The 19,896-nt window shown below is 34.8% G+C and overlaps 1 protein-coding gene across 8 annotated transcripts in view; it reads right to left on the bottom strand.

The window, feature by feature from the left end:
• Positions 1-19,896, bottom strand: part of BLTP1 (bridge-like lipid transfer protein family member 1) — a 202,650-nt gene that overhangs the window by 38,682 nt on the left and 144,072 nt on the right. For 6 of the 8 annotated variants that reach the window (XM_057546655.1, XM_057546660.1, XM_057546659.1 and 3 more), the window contains 9 exons: positions 15,179-15,276; positions 14,245-14,430; positions 13,069-13,237; positions 11,250-11,461; positions 9,954-10,152; positions 4,262-4,321; positions 2,187-2,413; positions 1,210-1,410; positions 885-1,015 (listed from right to left, as the gene is read on the bottom strand). In XM_057546655.1, the coding sequence (XP_057402638.1) occupies positions 885-1,015; positions 1,210-1,410; positions 2,187-2,413; positions 4,262-4,321; positions 9,954-10,152; positions 11,250-11,461; positions 13,069-13,237; positions 14,245-14,430; positions 15,179-15,276 (1,483 nt within the window). The remainder of the gene's footprint in view (positions 1-884; positions 1,016-1,209; positions 1,411-2,186; positions 2,414-4,261; positions 4,322-9,953; positions 10,153-11,249; positions 11,462-13,068; positions 13,238-14,244; positions 14,431-15,178; positions 15,277-19,896) is intronic. The other 2 variants (XM_057546661.1, XM_007172397.2) reach the window with 1 other exon arrangement.

The following is a 19,896-nucleotide window of genomic DNA, read 5'->3' as shown; positions in this document are numbered from 1 at the left end:
ATGTAAGTCAACAGGAAAACGTGAATCACTGTATCATAACTGATTTTACAGACAAGTTTTTAGCGAACACCTTTCACTGTACAATGTATAAATTTCTGTAAAATCCTCAAATGCAAAAAAAACACAGATACACGAGTACAAAGATTAGAAAAGATGAAGTATGTTTTCCACCTTTGGGGAAAACAAAAATTTCAGTTTGGCAAGCAGAATATTTAGTCTTACAGAGCAAGTATTACCTAGTCAGTACTATTTAGCAGGCTACAGATAAAGAAAAAAATGACTACCACCTACTCCCCCCTCTTGACTCGCCCTACCCTCACCTCAGTTCTAGTGAACTGCTACTACAGGCAAGCAAAAAAGCATGAAGTTTGAACTCAGACAAACACAGGTTCAAATTCCAATTCTTTAATCTCTCCGAGCCAGTTTTCTCATCTATAAAGTTTGGATAATGCCATCTAATCTCACAGAAATGTTGTGAGGATTAAACTGAGATAACATGTCAGAATCACAATAGGTACTTAATAAATTCTAAATTTTCTTCCTCTCTCAAAAATTTGCCTTCCAAAAATACTGTTAGCAAAAAACTCATGTTTACATACATATGTGAAGATACAAGTATATACACGTAGAGATGCATATATGTGACATAAAGTCAGTCATAAACTTCTCAGAAATGGGGAGTTGTGATGAGCACTAGACTAACATTTCTAACTTTATCACTAATGAATGTATGATCTCAGACATATCACCAAAGTTTTCTGGACCTTGGTGATCTCATTTATAAACTAAAGGGGTTGTACTGGCCCCAATCCAGTTTCCTTCACATTTAAAATCTATTCTATTATTAGGGAATACTATACTAAATTAAAAATCATTATACGTACTTAAGGTCATCTATTACTTTGGCCTGTTCATTCAGTTCTCTGATATCCACTATACGCTTCATAATTTTTCTTCCTCTAAGTTCTCCTGGCTGGCTACAAGATGCTCCTTGTCTTCGATAATCTACAGCTTCCTGAAAAATCAAAAGCATGTCTGTCAGTAACACCCTCAGGTCACAAAGCAAATCTACCCTATCACAGAAATAACACCTTAAATCAAAAGAAGCATGCAAGAATCAAAGCCATCTATATTAAGTAAGATGATTGGAATTCTCCAGTGATTCAAACCCCTTCATTTTCATAAGGAATCCATTTAGTTGCTACCTACGTTTCCCCATGAGTGAGCTCTGCATGCTTTCAGATGGGACTGGCTAGACTTAGGGGAGGCCCACATCTCTGGGTTACACAGATACTCTGCAGGAACAGAATAGCGCTGATATGGAGGCCTCAGGCCTAGGAGGTGATTTACAAGTCGTTGCCCAAACGTGAGCTTGTGGCCATCTCCACTTACTGAACTTCCCTCTGAACTCTAAATGGTAAACAGTAATGTTAATTTTTTAAAAATTTCTTTCCAAGAAGAAAACTATTTCATGATACAATAGTTCAAAGATGTTTCAAAAAATTTTTTACGTTGATAATAGAATGAAAGCAGAAACTTTCTTTTTAACTAATAAATAATAAGTTTAATAACTAATCAATCTGATACTATAGAATATGTACAGTATAAAAGGAAATACACATTCTTAAAATATATACTTTATTTTGTGTGGGTGCACTTTGCTTTTGACTTTCATTTTTGAACATCATTATTGAGATAATTCACATGCCATAAAATTCACCCATGTAAAATGTATAATGGTTTATAGTGGTTTTTAGTATAGTCACGAAGTTGTGCAGCCATCATCAGAATCTATTTAGAACATTTTCACCGCCTCCCAAACAAAACCTCGTAACATTAGCAGTCTCTTCCCATCCCCTCTCCCAACCCCCTAAACTCTCCCAGTCCTAGGCAACCACTGATCTACTTTCTGTCTCTACAGATCTGCTTGCACTTTGCTTTTACTGTTAACATGTTACCTGTAGGTTAAGGCACAAGTTGGTTGACAACCGTTATGAAACAAGGAATTCAATTAAAAGACAATATTATGGAATTAAAAGAACAATATTATATAAATGTAGACAGAGAACCACCACTCCCTTCCTTCCTCCACAATTAGCAACTACAATAAATAACACTGACCTAATAATATCCCTTTCTCAGGGTAAAAGCCAGTCCTGAAAAAGTCTAACTGTGAGTTTACTTACAGTATGGATAGTGGGAGACATAGTGTCAACTTCATCCTCATCTGACAGGTCAGCTATGTTCACTGAATTTAGATCGGCGATGTCATCTATGTCCTCCTCTCCTGTCAGCGTGGTAAGGGTATTGCCCAGAGCGTTAAGTCTTTTGCCAATGTTAGGATCCATGTGGACATCAATCCCACACATTTTCCACAATACGTTGAGTGTCCAGGTTCCAGCACTACTACTTTCTGTTTAAATAAAGAAGTGACATTTTTGGTAAGTCTTGAGTATAGAAATTTAAATAATTCTACATTCAGGGAATAAAGTGGATGATGGCCCTGTGTAATAACTAATGTCTCTCACAGCTAGATCTGTCAGAAACATGAGACTATGGGATTGATTTCCCTATTGTATAGTGTGCACCTATTGTTTCTCTGTTTTCAGCACTCTTCTTTCCCCATGTGACCTATGAATTCCCTCCTCCCCTAGCCCCCTAGCTGATCTACCTTCCCAGGACTATAGTAGGAGAACTGGCACAGCCCTCCCTCATTAGCCAGAATTAATTAGATTATCAGTCTGAATAAGGGTCAAAGTTAGAAGACGAAGAATCCTTCCCTGGACTTGAGGAAAGACTGCTCCCTCTCTAGTGATTGAGGGCTGGGGAACGAGGCTCATGAGCTGCTGGCAGCCATGTTTCCTGCCACGTTTCAGGAGGTCAGCAGTAAGAAAAAATGAAGCAGCCGGAGAGAAGCAAAGACAAGAGCTGGAAAGAGCCCTGGTGGCAGCTGGGATCTTGTTTCCAGTAGTTCCTGAGGGCCCCTGAATTGACCTGGTTCCTTCTCTTCACTGAGATAGCCATTCCTAAGTTTAATTGTGATCTGCAAATATTCTTTTAACAAGTTCCCCCTTTTAGTTAAGCCAGTTTGAGGACGTTGTTGTCGCTTATAAACAAGACTCCTGACAAAGACTTTTATGTGACCTTCCTCCCTATATGTATGCTTACCTCAGTTATCACCTTTTCCTTCTAACATTACTGCTGGAAATTTCCTAACCTTTTCAGTTCTCTGTCAGTGGGGACTGACTGCAGGCCTTGCTATTTTCTGAGACAGTTTACTTAGGATGAGCACTGAGACTAGGTTTCGGAGGATAAGAGGGAACAGTAAGGAGAGAAGGAAATCTACGTGTCTTAATCAGCTTCTACCCCTCTCAACATTTTAAGTGCTCTTAAATAAATATCTCCATTTATCTTACCCTAATTTTATACCAGTAAAAATAATAAAAATTTACACTACGCTGTCATCTTAGTTAAGACAGATAATTACTTCTATGGTTATCTCCTAACCAGTTTCCTAGATTTTTCTCCTCTCTAATCCTTGAAAGTGTCCCTTTGATACTGTCACATCTGTTTTCTTGCTCAAAAAAACTCAATGGCTTTCTCACTGTCCACCAAATCAAGTCCAAATTCCTTCATTTGGGATGTAAGATTTTTCTCATCTTATTTTCACATAACTCTACTCCAGCCAATCTGGACAACTCTAACTAGACACTGGGTTTGACATCATGACAGGTGTTGTTCTCTCTGCCTGAATTTTCTCTATTCATATTTTCCAGTTTTTGCTTAAGAAACAATTTTATCCATCTTTCAAGTCCTTGTTTAAATGCTTTTTCTTCCATAAAGCTTTCTCTCATTCCAGTATCCTTTGAAATTTAGAAATTTTATCTCCCTCCTGTAAATTTCAATAGCAATTGGAATTTTATATATTTTTTGAACTTATCACTTATTGCAGTTATAGTTATGCTGCAGAGCTGTAACTACATTATTAGAATTTAAACTTATATGTCATAGAAAGTATATCTTATTCACCTTTGTCTTTCCCAAAACATTTTGTAGTGTATCTTGTACACTGATGGTGTCTAATTAATTGTTAGATATATGAAAATATGCTAATATTATTGCAAAATAGTTTTTAAAAATTAGGGAATACCAGAATGAGTTTAGTTAAAAGAGCCTCTAATATAAAGGCAGGAAAAATGGATAAAAAAAGCAGAATTCTACCAGATATATATAGCAAAAGTAATACCAAAGGTGAACTTACCAGCAGCTGCTTGTCCTGTAGTCCTGGAACATACTTCATAGGTACCATCTGGAACTACACCTGCACAAAAATCACCCCCAAAGTAAGTTTCAATAAAATTATGCTTGTGATTAAATATTACACTGCAATTTTTCTTCCAAAAATGATTCCTAAATATAAACAGGATTACTAGCCTCTCTAGGTTTCAGTTTCTTTTTTTTAAAATTTAATTTATTAATTTATTTATTTTATACAGCAGGTTCTTATTAGTTATCTATCTGATACATCTTAGTGTATTAGGCTTCAGTTTCTAATCTGGAGAATGAAAGGGCTACCTTAGATGACTTATGATATCTATTTCATATCTCACAATATTTTATTCTTATCGATTTTAAGAACTAAACTGCATACACCTGAAACTAATATACTGTAAATCAACCATACCTCAATAAAGAAAGATTTGACTCCAGTTTTATCTTTACATTCTGCATGTGATTTCCTTATCTGAGTGACAATACCTGGCCAACTCTGAAACTCTAGTTTCCAGATGCTGTGACAATTTGTATCATCATGAGTGAATGGCACTTTGAGAATGCAAATAATTTTAAAATGATTTTTTGATAACTAAGAACTGCCACATTAGGTCACAGACATGATTCATCAACCTTGTCTTTTACTTTGACAAGGATCATTTTACGAGGGAAAAAAAAAAAAAAGATTGCCTGCCATGATGTCAATCTCATAACGTCAGCCTCCTAAGGTCATGGACCTATCCCCAGAACATATCTAACTTTAACTTTGAAACAGTTACTACTTCTTAGCTTTAATCAGATTAATTTCAGCTTTTTTGAGAGGTTAATTAAATCAACAAAAGACATACCATCCTTGAAACAACTTTTAAACAAAGTAGAGCCTAAAGATAGAATTAAGACCCTTTCTCAGTAATCCTTAATGGAAACCAAATTTCAATCTAAACCTGACAGTATATATACCGTAAATAAAATGTCCTTTTGCAATTCATTCCATACTCTAAACTGGTATTCAAATGTTACTCAAATGTGAGTTGTAGAAATACTACAATTTAGGGACTTCCCTGGTGGTCCAGTGGTTAAGACTCCACGCTCCCAATGCAGGGGACCTGGGTTCGATCCCCGGTTAGGGAACTAGATCCCGCATGCCACAACTAAGAATCCTGCATGCTGCAACTAAGACCCGGCACAGCCAAATAAATAAATTAATTAAAAAAAAAAAGAAATGCTACAATTTATTTTGGGAGAAAGGGTCTATAAATGACAATTTCTATTATGTATTTTTTAAGATGGTGCCAATAACTTTAAAATCTAAATTATATTTTTGAACCATATGGTACTTGTGCCTCACATACAAATTATAAAAAAGAATTAGATCTTGTTTGGGGGTAAAAGATTGCCTAATTCACCTTTAATGTCATAGTTATAAATCAGAGCAAAAAAAACCTAGACTACCCTTTCAAATCTTAAGACGGCTAGAATGAAAAGAAAAGCCTCTGAAATTGGAGTAATATAACTAAGGCCAAGTGAAAGTAAGAAACAGTAAATTTAAAAAGGGTAGAAAACATCGGGGACTTCCAGTCCCAAGAAGTGCTAGAGAATTTCTGAATATTAAGCTAAAAAAAAAGATTATATAAATTCATAGAATACAGAGGCATGATGAATTAATAAGGAACATTAAAATTCTTAGGAGTAGATCTGAATCCTGAAAGTGAGAAGTAGGAAACCACCTGGGCTCTTTCCCATTGTACCTGTCATCTCTGAGTTGGACCAACCAGAATCCAGGATGGCAGTATTCCTGCTGTGACAACCAAATGCTGCTACCCAGGTGTTAGCAGAAAGCTTGGAATTTTTCAAACTTCTAATGGTTTAGTTTTTCTAAATACATGTTAAAGAAAAGCATCTAATCTTTACTATTTAAGTGGTCGATGGAACCCTTCCTATAGATTGTCCTTTCTAATTTTTATTGCACTTCCCCCCAAAATATTATCACCTAGAGAGGAAATTACACCGGGCTTTTTTTTTTTTGGCCATGCCGCTTGGCTTGAAGAATCTTAGTTCCCCAACCAGGGATCAAACCTGGGCCCCGCCAGTGAAAGCGCCAAGTCCTAACCACTGGACCACCAGGGAATTACCGACACAGGGCCATCTTTTTTCTAGGGCATGATTTTTTTAACATCTTTATTGGAGTATAATTGCTTTACAATGTTGTGTTAGTTTCTGCTGTATAACAAAGTGAATCAGCTCTATGTATACATATATCCCCATATCCCCTCCCTCTTGCGTCTCCCTCCCACCCTCCCTATCCCACCCCTCTAGGTGGTCACAAAGCACCGAGCTGATCTCCCTGTGCTATGTGGCTGCTTCCCACTAGCTATCTATTTTACATCTGGTAGTGTATATATGTCCATGCCACTCTCTCACTTCGTCCCAGCCTACCCTTCCCCCTCCCCGTGTCCTCAAGTTCATTCTCTACATCTGTGGCTTTATTCCTGTCCTGCCCTAGGTTCTTCAGAACCTTTTTTTTTTTTTTAGATTCTATATATGTGTTAGCATACGGTATTTGTTTTTCTCTTTCTGACTTACTTAACTCTGTATGACAGACTCTAGGTCCATCCACCTCACTACAAATACCTCAATTTCATTTCTTTTTATGGCTAATATTCCACTGTATATATGTGCCACATCTTCTTTATCCATTCATCTGTCAGTGGACACTTAGGTTGCTTCCATGTCCTGCCTATTGTAAATAGAGCTGCAATGAACATTGTGGTACATGACTCTTTTGGAATTATGGTTTTCTCAGGGTACATGCCCAGTAGTGGGATTGCTGGGTTGTATGGTAGTTCTATTTTTAGTTTTTTAAGGAACCTCCATACTGTTCTCCATAGTGGCTGCATGAATTTACATTCCCACCAACAGTGCAAGAGGGTTCCCTTTTCTCCACACCACCCTCTCCAGCATTTATTGTTTGTAGATTTTTTGATGCTGGCCATTCTGACTGGTGTGAGGTGATACCTCATTGTAGTTTTGATTTGCATTTCTCTAATGATTAGTGATGTTGAGCATCCGTTCATGTGTTTGTTGGCAATCTGTATATCTTCTTTGGAGAAATGTCTATTTAGGTCTTCTGCCCATTTTTGGATTGGGTTGTTTGTTTTTTTGATATTGAGCTGCATGAGCTGCTTGTAAATTTTGGAGATTAATCCTTTGTCAGTTGATTCGTTTGCAAATATTATCTCCCATTCTAAGGGTTGTCTTTTTGTCTTGTTTATGCTTTCCTTTGCTGTGCAAAAGCTTTTAAGTTTCATTAGGTCCCATTTGTTTATTTTCATTTTTATTTCCATTTCTCTAGGAGGTGGGTCATAAAGGATCTTGCTGTGATTTATGTCATAGAGTGTTCTGCCTGTGTTTTCCTCTAAGAGTTTTATAGTGTCTGGCCTTACATTTAGGTCTTTAATCCATTTTGAGTTTATTTTTGTGTATGGTGTTAGGGAGTGTCCTAACTTCATTCTTTTACATGTAGCTGTCCAGTTTTCTCAGCACCACTTATTGAAGAGGCTGTCTTTTCTCCACTGTATATTCTTGCCTCCTTTATCAAAAATAAGGTGACCATATGTGCGTGGGTTTATCTCTGGGCTTTCTATCCTGTTCCATTGATCTATATTTCTGTTTCTGTAGGGCATGATTTTTAAATGATCTGTGAAAAAATACTAAGGCATAATCCTACTTTTCCTTATTTCTCTGCCCTAAACTCAACTCTTTTTAAAAAAAAATTCAGTTATATCCAAGTATACTTACTACTAATAAAAACTACAAAATAGTAAACTAATTGGTGAATCTGTAATTTGGAATTCTTTTATGTCAGCAAAACAACTACTCTACTCATCTCATTTGCCACTCTCCCAAAACACCAAACAATAAGCATGTTACAAAAACAAGTCATTTGATACCCTCCAAAACCCCAAATAAATTATGATTATCACAATTATCAGCATGTTAGTGTTCTACTTTGCTGGTATAATAGCCACTGAGGTGCTGAGTTATTGTTTATATTTTTTAATATGTGTTTTTGACTTTGAGTCAGAGGCATATTTCTTATGCATTTTCCCTTTGTTTAAACTGTTAAGGAAATGGTATCCTTCCTTGCTTCCAAATATATTCAATCCAGTATGACTATAATGATGGCAAAATGTCATCTTAATAAAAATCAATAGGTTTAAATTTATTTTAAGGAAAAAAACACACAAACAAAAGAGTTATGGTTGGGCTTCCCTGGTGGTGCAGTGGTTGAGAATCTGCCTGCCAATGCAGGGAACACGGGTTCGAGCCCTGGTCTGGGAAGATCCCACATGCCGCAGAGCAACTGGGCCCGTGAGCCACAATTGCTGAGCCTGCGCGTCTGGAGCCTGTGCTCCGCAACAAGAGAGGCCGCGATAGTGAGAGGCCCGCGCACCGCGATGAAGAGTGGCCCCCGCTCGCCGCAACTAGAGAAAGCTGTCGCACAGAAACGAAGACCCAACACAGCCATAAATAAATAAATAAAATAAATTTTAAAAAAAACAGTTATGGTGACTTTTTAAAACATATATAACAACCATGTAAAATGATTACTTGTAAAAATTTCTGATGAAGGCTAATTTTGGTCTTTTGGGTATTAGGCATGAGTATTTTGATATCAAGTCTTCTTAATAACCTGAAGTATTTCAAAGAAATCCTAGTATTTTACCTATGAATTATCTAAATGCAAAGCATTCAAAACCAAAAAATTTCACCTAAAATTTTAGCCAATATTAAATGCTAAAACTTCAATTTTTGATATAAAAACCCTGGAAAGTTCTCCCAATACTCAAAGAAAACCGAGAACTGGAAAGAAGATTTTCTTCCAGTGAAGAGAGGAAAAAATTGCTAAATAATGGCATACCACCTTCTGAAAAGTAATTAATTTTGTTTTACAGATTAGCTGAGGAATTTTAGTCCACAATCTTTAATTCCTCAAATATAATTTTTCTTCATTATTAAGATTAATGATAAAACATTGTAAAGCAACTATACTCCAATAAAAATTAATTAAAAATAGATTAATGATGCTTTATCAACTCTGCTGTAATATTTAAAATATTAAAATAAAAATAAATCCCTGTACCTTCAAAATAGCATATAAAGACAGCTTTAGTTATTCACAACCAGAGGAATAACTAAAGCTGTGTTTAATGGAGCATAATAGAATCAGAGGAATTCACACAAATTATACTCTGTATACTACATATGTGGACATGTGGACTTATTTATGGCTGGAGTCCCTGCTTCCGGTTATCCTGTATTATGTTATAGGATGAACTGGATCTTACACATTTATCACTTTGTTTCAAGATCCCCACAGAACAAAGACACTTTACCTGGTCATTCACGAATCAATTACAGGAAAAATCAGGGAGTGAGCAAACCTTCAAATGTTATACCATCCAAAAGAATGCCTAGTTGGTTTACTTACCCAAACAACTGAAAGCTGCAGTTTTTCACAAATATGTTCTGATATCTTTAATTAGAAATAGCCTTTATTTCACAAAGTCCAATAACATTCCTATATATGAACATCCTTTAGTTTTACTTACAAAGACACTGGGGTTATTTTTTAATTTTTAAAAATTCAAAACCTCATACAGAAAATAAAAGACACTCACAGGCATTCATCACTAGGTCCCCACGAATTTCTGGTTTCCAGTCATCCCATGATGTCTCAAAGCCATCAGCAAAACGGATACAAAAGTTTTTGAAATGCCCTTTACTAACTAGAGATTCTGAAGAACAAGCAGTGATGAGAGTACTTTCAATGGTCAGTACTAAAGCAGAACCAGTGTCAAGGTCTCCAGTGTGATTAGACTGCAAAATATATTAAAGAAATGAGACAAAAGGTGACAACTTTTAAAATTTGGAAACCTCACAGGATTCATAAGATCAAACATCTAGAAAGGGTCAACCCTAGAGAGCTTCATTAAAAAGCAGTTTAGAAAGATGCCTACTTTTAAAATTAAATTGCTCATGTGAAATGCATTGCCATGTGCATTTTTTTAAACTAAACTTGCAAAAGGCTAATTATCTGTTCTTTCTATCTCAAGCCTTTTAGTTTGTGTGGAACATTTTCATTTTGACAACCATCCCTGGTGTGTACGGCCTTCCTAAGCTCTGTCCATCATGTCATTAAAATATTATCATTTTTCAACTCCTGAAGCACAAACATACCACGTTGCCGATCCTCAACTCAGTTTTTCTTAACACTGTTTTGCCAAACAAAATACTTAAAGATAAATTCATTCAACAACTGGTTACAGGTTAAGGTAAATTATAACAGTAAAATGTAGACCTCTGTATTTGTTATAATTGTAACTTCTTAGCCTAACAGGGGGTTCATAGCCTTTTCCCTCACACACATGTGCATGCAAGTATGTATTCCTGAGAACTGGTCCTAAATCACAAAGAGTAAATTTTTGCTTTATCCAGTACACATAACTTGGAAGTTTTGTTACCATTAAATATTATAGTTTAAAAGAATTTTGAAATTCCCTACCCTGTTTTAGATAAAGTTATTAAACATTATTATATAGCATCCTTAAATATCCTTTGTTTCTATTTTATTATCAAGTGTATGCCAAAGATGTCTTGGTTAAATACAAAACAAATAAAAGATTTTGAAAACTAAGCTGCTTATTTTCCAAGGTTAAAATTAAGATTTATTAGATGGGTGTCAATCTCATTACTATTATGAGGCATATCAGAATGCTTCAGAGAAGTCTCATGAAGTTGATATTTAATACACTGTGGATGAATAACGGTTGAAGGAGTTCAATCTTACTTGCTATCTACTAAACTCGTTATAAACTGTTATCCTGAAAAGCTTATTGTTATACTCTATACACATAAAAATGGTTTCTAGAAATGTCTGGCTCTTAATCTTGGACTGTGATTCGATTTTTTTATACCTGTGCAGTATTTGTGATAGGCAGGCAAATTCCCAGATCATTCACAGTCAGCTGGAGGAAGAGAGTCCCAAACGCCTGGGCTGACGTTTGCTGGATACCAGGCAACATATCTACCACTTCCTTTGTAGCCATATGAATATCTTTATGTAAAGCCATTCGTTGTTCATTCCAATTGTCATAGGCAGCCTTATAATTCAGCCAAAACAGCACAGCTTTTGATAATTAAGACAGGGCAGAAGGAAAATTAAAATAAAAACTGTAAAGCTATATGGCAAGTAAACCTCTAGAGCTGCAAAATCCTGTTGATTAATAAAAATTATTCCCAGAAAATTGTAGCATTAGAATTTGAAAGGATCTAAGAGGATACAGTCAACTTGAGAAATGAAAAAAGCAGAAAGCAGGCGACTGCAAAGTGGCAAAAGAAGAAAATCCAGGTCCATTCATTCATTCAATGAATTAGTTGTGAAATGCCTACTATATATGCTAGGCATCGGCATGGAATAACAAACGAAAACAGACATGGTCCCTGACCTTATACAGCTTTCTGTTACAACAGTTAAAAATTCTTGAAGGAGAGGTATGTAATACTGGGAGTATACATTAATAAAGTGTGATTTAGAGAGAGAAGTCTAAGACATTTGAGTTTGTAACAAGAATGAAACTTAAGGTAAACCATCATTTAATGCAGTATATACAAGGAGGAGTCTAAAGAGAGATAAAGATGAAGGGGCCAGAGAAGTAGAAGGAAAAGCAGGTGTTACGTCATGGACACAAAGAGTAGAAAGTACTTTAAGAAGTTGTTGAAAGTTGATCAAAAGTTGGTAAGATGAGAAATGAAAAAATAAAAAAATGTGCACCAGATTTAGCAAAATAAAATGGTAAGGGCAGTTTTCTAACAAACTGATCTTATCACCAGCCAATTCCCACCACCGATTTAAATCTTTTATGGCTTCATAAATGGTTCTTCATTACTTCTAAAATACAATTCCTATTTGCCCAAGACACATTAATTAGATCCTATCTATCGTTCAGCCTTATTTCCCATTATTTTCTTTTAAAAAAGTGGCTGCTATATTTTCTTAGACCTCTGTGCTCATATATATTCATTCATGTTCTTTCTCACTTGGCAAATATTTATTTAGTTCTTAACTACATGCCTGGGACTGTTCTAGGCCTTCAGATACAGAGGTAAATAGGACAAGCTTTCATTTCCTGTCTCCTTGGTGAACTCCTAACTCCAAGCTGAATCTGAAAATTTAGTTTCTCCTCTGAGAAGCACAGAGAAAGTGAGAGACACCCTCAGATATAAGGGGGAAAAAAAGGTGTGTGTGTGTGTGTGTGTGTGTGTGTGTGTGTATATATATATGTATGTATGTGTGTGTATATATATATATATATATCCACTCTGTAGTCTACTTTGTTCTCTTTTCCCACTGAACTGAGAGCTCCTTGAGGGCAGAGATCCTGTTTTCCATATTTGTATTCCACTTCTAGACAGTAAACAATAAATGTTTATAGAATAAATGAATAAAGACAGTGCTAAGACAATTGGGTGCAATAGTTATCCAAACCAAAAAATTTAAAATTCTGAATCAGACATTCCTATAGATCCATGTAAAAAGCAAATAACTTTAAAAAGTAAAGTAACTTCAAAAACTGATGGTAATAAGCAAGGAACTTTTTTTGGATGCTCACATTTCAAATTTAAGAGACATTTAGCTGTCAAGCATTTAAACTGGTAAACTACAGATGATTTTTTCTAGCATTACCAAAACATTTCTAAATTTAACAAGACAGTATTGATAAGACTTCATCTTACCTCTATCAAAGGCCACAGGCTGTGCATAAACAATTGGTCTATTCAGGGTAATAAGCACAGCTTCCCTATCTGAAGAACCACTGATTTCTTCTCGCAGGGCATTTCTTAACCCAATTCTAGTTTTAAAATAGGCAACCTGATGAAAATCAGAACCAGCTTCCTCATAAACCTAAAATAAAATTAAAAGCTCAATAAAATCAAATAATGGAAAATATTTTAATTTAAAAAATTAGAAGTTTTAACACCATTAATGGTATTTTTCACTAAAAGAACTACAGTACATTTTTCTCTATTTCATTTGTCAATGATAAATTCCTGATACTCTGTACCATAAACACTTGAAATTAATATACAATATGAATCAGTATATAAGAAATAAATAGGAAGTCATACATAAAATTCATACAAAAGCTAGGATTAGGGCCATATCCTCAATGGCAATGTATTAAATGTTTCAAGATAATTAGATCCTCTCTCTTCTCAAACTGTGTTTCTATTTGAAAAAATTACTGTTTTTCTAGAGATGACATGAAATTTTTGTTCATTTATTCCCCCACATAATCTTTAATACAGCCACTCAGATTTGAAATGTGACTGGTATTCTTTTAATCTTCAAACTAAAGAAGGAAAAAGGTTAAATCTACATAATAATTTTTAGCAAAAAAAATAGTAAAATTCCCTGATGAGCTGTGAAAGTTAATTTTTATAAAACAGAATCTGATTTACTGTCGTATATATACCAACATATATATATACACACATTTTTTTTAACTTTACATGTTTAATATTATAGCATGCAAAATTTGCCATTATCAAACAGGACAGCTAAGAAACTTAGTAACATTTTAAAGACTGACCAATGTTAGTACAAAGTGTTGAAATAAAAAATAATGTTTAACAAAATCAAGAGAAATTATAAACGAATATTTATGAAGATACTAGATTCAAGTTTCATGTGATTGCATTTGCACTGAACAATATACCGCCAATATACTCAATGAAATACCAAGGTAAAATTATAAGGGCCTTCTTAAATGATTTTTTATTAGAATTTACAATCAAATTTTAGGAACTTAAACTCAATACTTTTTAAAGTATAGTAACACTTAAAGTAGTTTAAATTGATGTGCAAAGTTTAAAAGCCACAGTTTTAATATCAACATATTCAGCACTCACCTGATGTTTAACAATTTGTCCTAATGCCAGATTTAAATCCACTTGGCATTTACCAAACAGTTTCAGATAGCTGCTACTTCCTGGTGAAGCTTTGGTTTGAAGTCGGTTCGAAAGTTCCAGTTCAATCAATCCAGTTTCAAATCTCACAGCTCTCATTGAGGGAGTTGTGGCCGTTACTTGAATACCCTAGCAGATTATATGTTTGGAGGAAAAAAAGAATCTTAAATCAACAATGTACACCCACACAAATGAAATCTTTCAATATATGATAAATAAAACAGCCATGTTTTAAAACACATATAGGATGCCTGATGAACTGATAAAATTGGCAACATCCTTTAATTTCTCATGTCAGTAGGAACTTTTTTAGCTATTAAATTTTATTTCAGTATTCTGTATTTAAAATATAGACTGTTCATGTGTTAAATACATTAATTACAAGTAAATAACTATTTGGTAAGAAAGATTTTTATTTTTAAGAACACTAATATCGTAAATATTGGAAATAACGTTTCTATTAAGGTATTATTTTAATGGACAACTGTACAAAATATTTCTTACAGAGTAATTTATAACAGCAATAATTAGAAAAAAGTCAAAAGGTTCATCTGAAGGAAGTAGTTAAATTGTTACAACTGTATAATATATAGCACAGCTGTTCAAAAAGATAAAGTGGATCTAAATGTTCTGACATGGAAAAGTATTCAAGGTTTTTAAAAATGCAGAAATATATACATATATAAAAATACAAATAGGAAAATGTCCTAAAGGATATTCAATTGTTAAAGCTTCTTCTCTGCGTGGACAGGGTTTTACTTCAGTTTTATTTTCTATTTGGCATACTCATATATCATATGGATTTTCTAGAAGCATACATTAATTAAGTAGAAAAATACTTCTTAAAGAATCATTATTATATTATTATTTATGTTACCTTAAACTGCAAGTTCAGGGAATAGAGTAGAATTTTAGGCTTATCTCCATCCGCTGTTCCATCATGTTCGTTCCAAAGAGGAATAGGTTGCTCCCCACCTGAAAGAGGTTAAATAATTGAAGGTTTGAGGCAATTTCTTTCAAAGGAAAATAATAACTACTTTGTGTGCTTAAAAACACACACACACAACATTTTCTTTTTCCTGATCATTAACTCAATCTTTAACAGGGAACTTTAGCCATGTCACATTTCACTGAGGCAGATGTTATAAGATAGGGACAGTACTGCATATGTAGATATTTATTAAGAACATTTTATAAGGACTAGAACTAAGATCCCACAAGCCACGTGGTGCGGCCAGGAAAAAAAAAAAAGGACATTTTATAAGGACTAAATTAAGATATTATACCTATAATTACATCAAACATGATTATACACCTGAGAAAATATATTTGAGGGAAAAACAGTACAATGAAATAATTTCTTCAATCAAAAATGTGACCTTTGTCATTTATATTTGTGTGTCATAAACAAAAAAGAATGGAAGAAAAAATAAAGGTGGAGAAATAAAAAATAAGATAATAATTAAGAGTGTGACAATAAAGGTTTGGCCTATACATGAAAACAAAATGGGGGCAGAGGACCCTGGGGATAAAGTTCCTATTAATAGACCATTTGTTGCCCAGGCATTATTGCATTCAGGAAATAATGTTCTAATATTTTAAAATCCAACTTCTATCTCCACTTCTCTTTCCCTTATTGTAAAAACTTTTCGTTATGCTTACCTTTCAAATATTCTATCTTAAAATGATTCATCTTTTTCTATGTATATTGAATTTAGCATCATCCCAGGGAGCAAATATAAGTGGGATGGGAAGTTTTTTCCTAGTAGGTAATCAATTAATGTAATTCATCACATCAACAGGCTAAAGAAGAAAAATCACATTATCATATTACGGGATGCAGAAAAAGCATTTGACAAAATCCAACACCCATTGATAGTAAAGATTCTCAGTAAACTAGGAGCAGAGGAGAACTTCCTCAACTCGATAGAGAATATCTACAAAAATCCTACAGCTAGTATGATCCTTAATGGTGAAAAGCTCTTAGTTTCCTTACTAAGATAAGGTACAAACCAAGGATGTCCGCTCTTACCACTCCTTTTCAACATCATACAAGAAGTCCTAGCTAATGCAACAAGACAAGAAAAGGAAAAAAAAGATATACAGATTGGGAAGGAAGAAATAAAACTGTCTCTGTTCACAAATGACCTGATCATCTATGTAGAAGTTCCTGGAACCAATAAGTGATTATAGCAAGATTGCAGGATACAAGGTTAATAATATACAAAGGTCAGTCACTTTCCTATATACCAGCAATGAACAGTGGAATGTGAAATTAAAAACACAATACCATTTACATTAGCACCACAAAAAAAAAGATACTTAAGTATAAATTAACAATATATATACAAGATCTACATGAGAAAACCTACAAAACTCTGATAATGTCAGTTCTTCCCAACTTGCTCTCTAGATTCAATGCAACCCCAGTCAAAATCCTACCAAGTTATTTTGTGGATATTGACAAACTCATTCTAAGGTATACGTGAAGAGACAAAATACCCAGAATAGCCAATAAAATACTGAAGAAGACCAAAACTAGAAGACTTAAACTACCTGACTTCAAGACTACAAGCTAATCAAGACAGTGTGGCACTGGTGAAATAACAGACAAAAAGATCAATGGAACAGAAGGGAGAGCCCAAAAATAGATCAACATAAATATAGACAACTAATCTTTGACAAATAAGCAAAGGCAATACAATTGAGCAAAGGCAATACAATGGAGCAAAGATACAGTCTTTTCAACATATGTTGCTAGAATACCTGGACATCCACATACAAAAAAATACATCTAGATATAGACCTTAAACCTGTCACAAAAATTAACTCATAATGGATCACAGGCCTAAAGGTAAAACACAAAACTACAAAAATCATATAACAAAGGAGAAAACCTTAATGACCTTCTGTATGACAATGACTTTTTGGATACAACACCAAAGGCATGATCCATGAAAGAAAGAATTGATAAATTAGACTTTTAAAAAATTTTTTTATTTGAATTTAATTTTTTTTTTGTCGCACCACACAGAATGAGGGATCTTAGTCCCCCAACCAGGGATCAAACTCGCACCCCTTGCAGCGGAAGCACGGAGTCTTAACCACTGGACCACCAGGGAAGTCCCAAGATAGACTTTATTAAAATTAAAAACTTCTGCTCTGAGAAGACAGTGTCAAGAGAATAACAAGACAAGCCACAACTGAGAGAAAATATTTCCAAAAGATACATTTGTAAAGGACTATTATCCAAAATATGCAAAGAGCTCTTAAACTCAACAATAAGAAAATAATCTGATTAAAAATGGGCCAAAGATTTTAATAAACACCTCACCAAAGAAGATATACAGATGGCAAATAAGCACATGAAAAGGTGCTTCACATCATGTCATCAGGGAAATGCAAATTAAAACCACAGTAAGATACCACTGCACACCCATCAGAATATCCAAAATCTAGAACAGTGACAAAGAACACAAAATGCTGGGGGGATGTGGAGCAAAAGGAACTTTCATTCATTTCTGGTGGGAATGCAAAATGGTATAGTCACTTTGGAAGACAGTTTTGCAGTTTCCTATAAAACTAAACATACTTTTATATGATCCATATGATCCAGCAATCTTGCACCTTGGCAGTTACCAAAAGGAGATGAAAACTTATTTCCACACAGAAACCTGCATATGGATGTTTATAGCACCTTAATTCATAATGGCCAAAACCTGGAAGCAACCAAGGGAGGATTTTTAGGGCAGTGGAACTACTCTGTATGATATTATAATGATGGATACATGTCATTATACATTTGTTCAAACCCACAGAATGTACAATGCCAAGAGTGAATCCTAATGTAAACTATGGGCTTTTGGTGATAATGCTGTGTCAATGTAGGTTTGTCAGTTGTAACAAACGTACCACTCTAATGGGGGACTTTGAAAATGGGGGAGGCTATGCATGACTGAAGGCAGAGGGTATCTGGGAAATCTCTGTACCTTCCCCTCAATTTTGCCATGAACCTAAAACTGCTCTAAAAAATAAAGTCAAGGGCTTCCCTGGTGGCGCAGTGGTTGAGAATCTGCCTGCCAATGCAGGGGACACAGGTTCGAGCCCTGGTCTGGGAAGATCCCACATGCCGCGGAGCAACTGGGCCCGTGAGCCACAATTGCTGAGCCTGCGCGTCTGGAGCCTGTGCTCCGCAATAAGAGAGGCCGCGATAGTGAGTGGCCCCCGCTCACCGCAACTAGAGAAAGCCCTCACACAGAAACAAAGACCCAACACAGCCAAAAATAAATAAATAAATAAATAAATTTATTAAAAAATAAAAATAAATAAATAAAAATAAAGTCGATTTTAAAAAAAGGCTATTTGTTTTGTTCATCTATCACTATCCTGAATATCTTTTATATAGTTTCAGAAAAAAAATTTTTTTAATTTAAAAGACAAGCTCTGCCTCTTACAAAATGTATTACATAATACTTTTAGTTTATAGAAATATCAGAGACACTATTAGTCACATTAACTCCACAGTTTTTACCTTGTTATGAATTAAATATAGACCTGGTCCAACTGTAAGAAGGTAACCTCACTATATATATATTTCTCATTACATATAAATGGCTGTACATACTCAAAAATAGACCTCTTCTCTTTACTAAGTCAGTGCTTATCTACACCTTTCTGAAACCCAGGCAATCCATGGGCAATAAGATTATAAGAATTGATTCTTCAAAAAAGAACTTTCCTAACAAACTTGATGATGATTGTGAACATGAGTATTCCTATGCAATAGAAAATGTCCTAAAGCTAAATGTAACATGAAGGAAAAGCATGAGGAAAAAGTTTTAAGAAACAAGGAAAATAATCATGAAGATTATGGGAGAGTAGGGAAGCAATATAGAGATTAGAATACTAAGAAATGTGGCTACAGGGATTCTAAGTATTCCCTCTCAATAATCTGCTACATGCTCTGGTGTTGAAAAAGATAAGGGAACATCTGTGCTCCATGAGGCCCTGGGCCAGCTGGATGATATGTGATTTACATTTCAGCTATTTTCCTAGGGTTCATGCTGTCTCTACAGTCAGGAAGGAATGGTTCAGGGAGCAGATCTAGCCACTAAATGACTTCGGCATCATTATCTGATTTCTCTATTCTTCACAGTGATTAGCAAGTCTTCATGGTTAGAACATTAATTTCCAGTCTTCTTTTCCAGTTCATTATTCATAGACCTAGGGATACACTTTACTTATAACTCCTAACTGAATGTAATTCAAAGGTTAAGAAAAGCCTTTCTTTTTCATCAAAACCACTTTGACAGCTTACAGTACCAGACTAATACGAGGAACTCTATAATCCTAGCTTTTTACCGTAAGAGATACAAGATTAGTTAATGGAAAAGTCTGTTTGTTTTTTAGTTATACATATTCAGCAATAGCAGTCTTGAAAATACTCTTTAAAACTCATAGAAATTTACCAACTTGAAATATTCTTTACTTTCACATTACAGACAATGTTCTAATGTGATATCAACCAGGTAAATGGGCCATATTAAAACTTCTGTATGGTCTCCAAGTAGAGACACCTTCAGTGGCAGAAGGGGC

The sequence above is a fragment of the Balaenoptera acutorostrata genome, chromosome 5 (assembly GCF_949987535.1).
Source record: "Balaenoptera acutorostrata chromosome 5, mBalAcu1.1, whole genome shotgun sequence".
NCBI classification, from domain to species: domain Eukaryota; kingdom Metazoa; phylum Chordata; class Mammalia; order Artiodactyla; family Balaenopteridae; genus Balaenoptera; species Balaenoptera acutorostrata.
The sequence above is the reverse complement of the archived record's forward strand: the minus strand, read 5'-3'. Positions and strand labels throughout refer to the sequence as shown.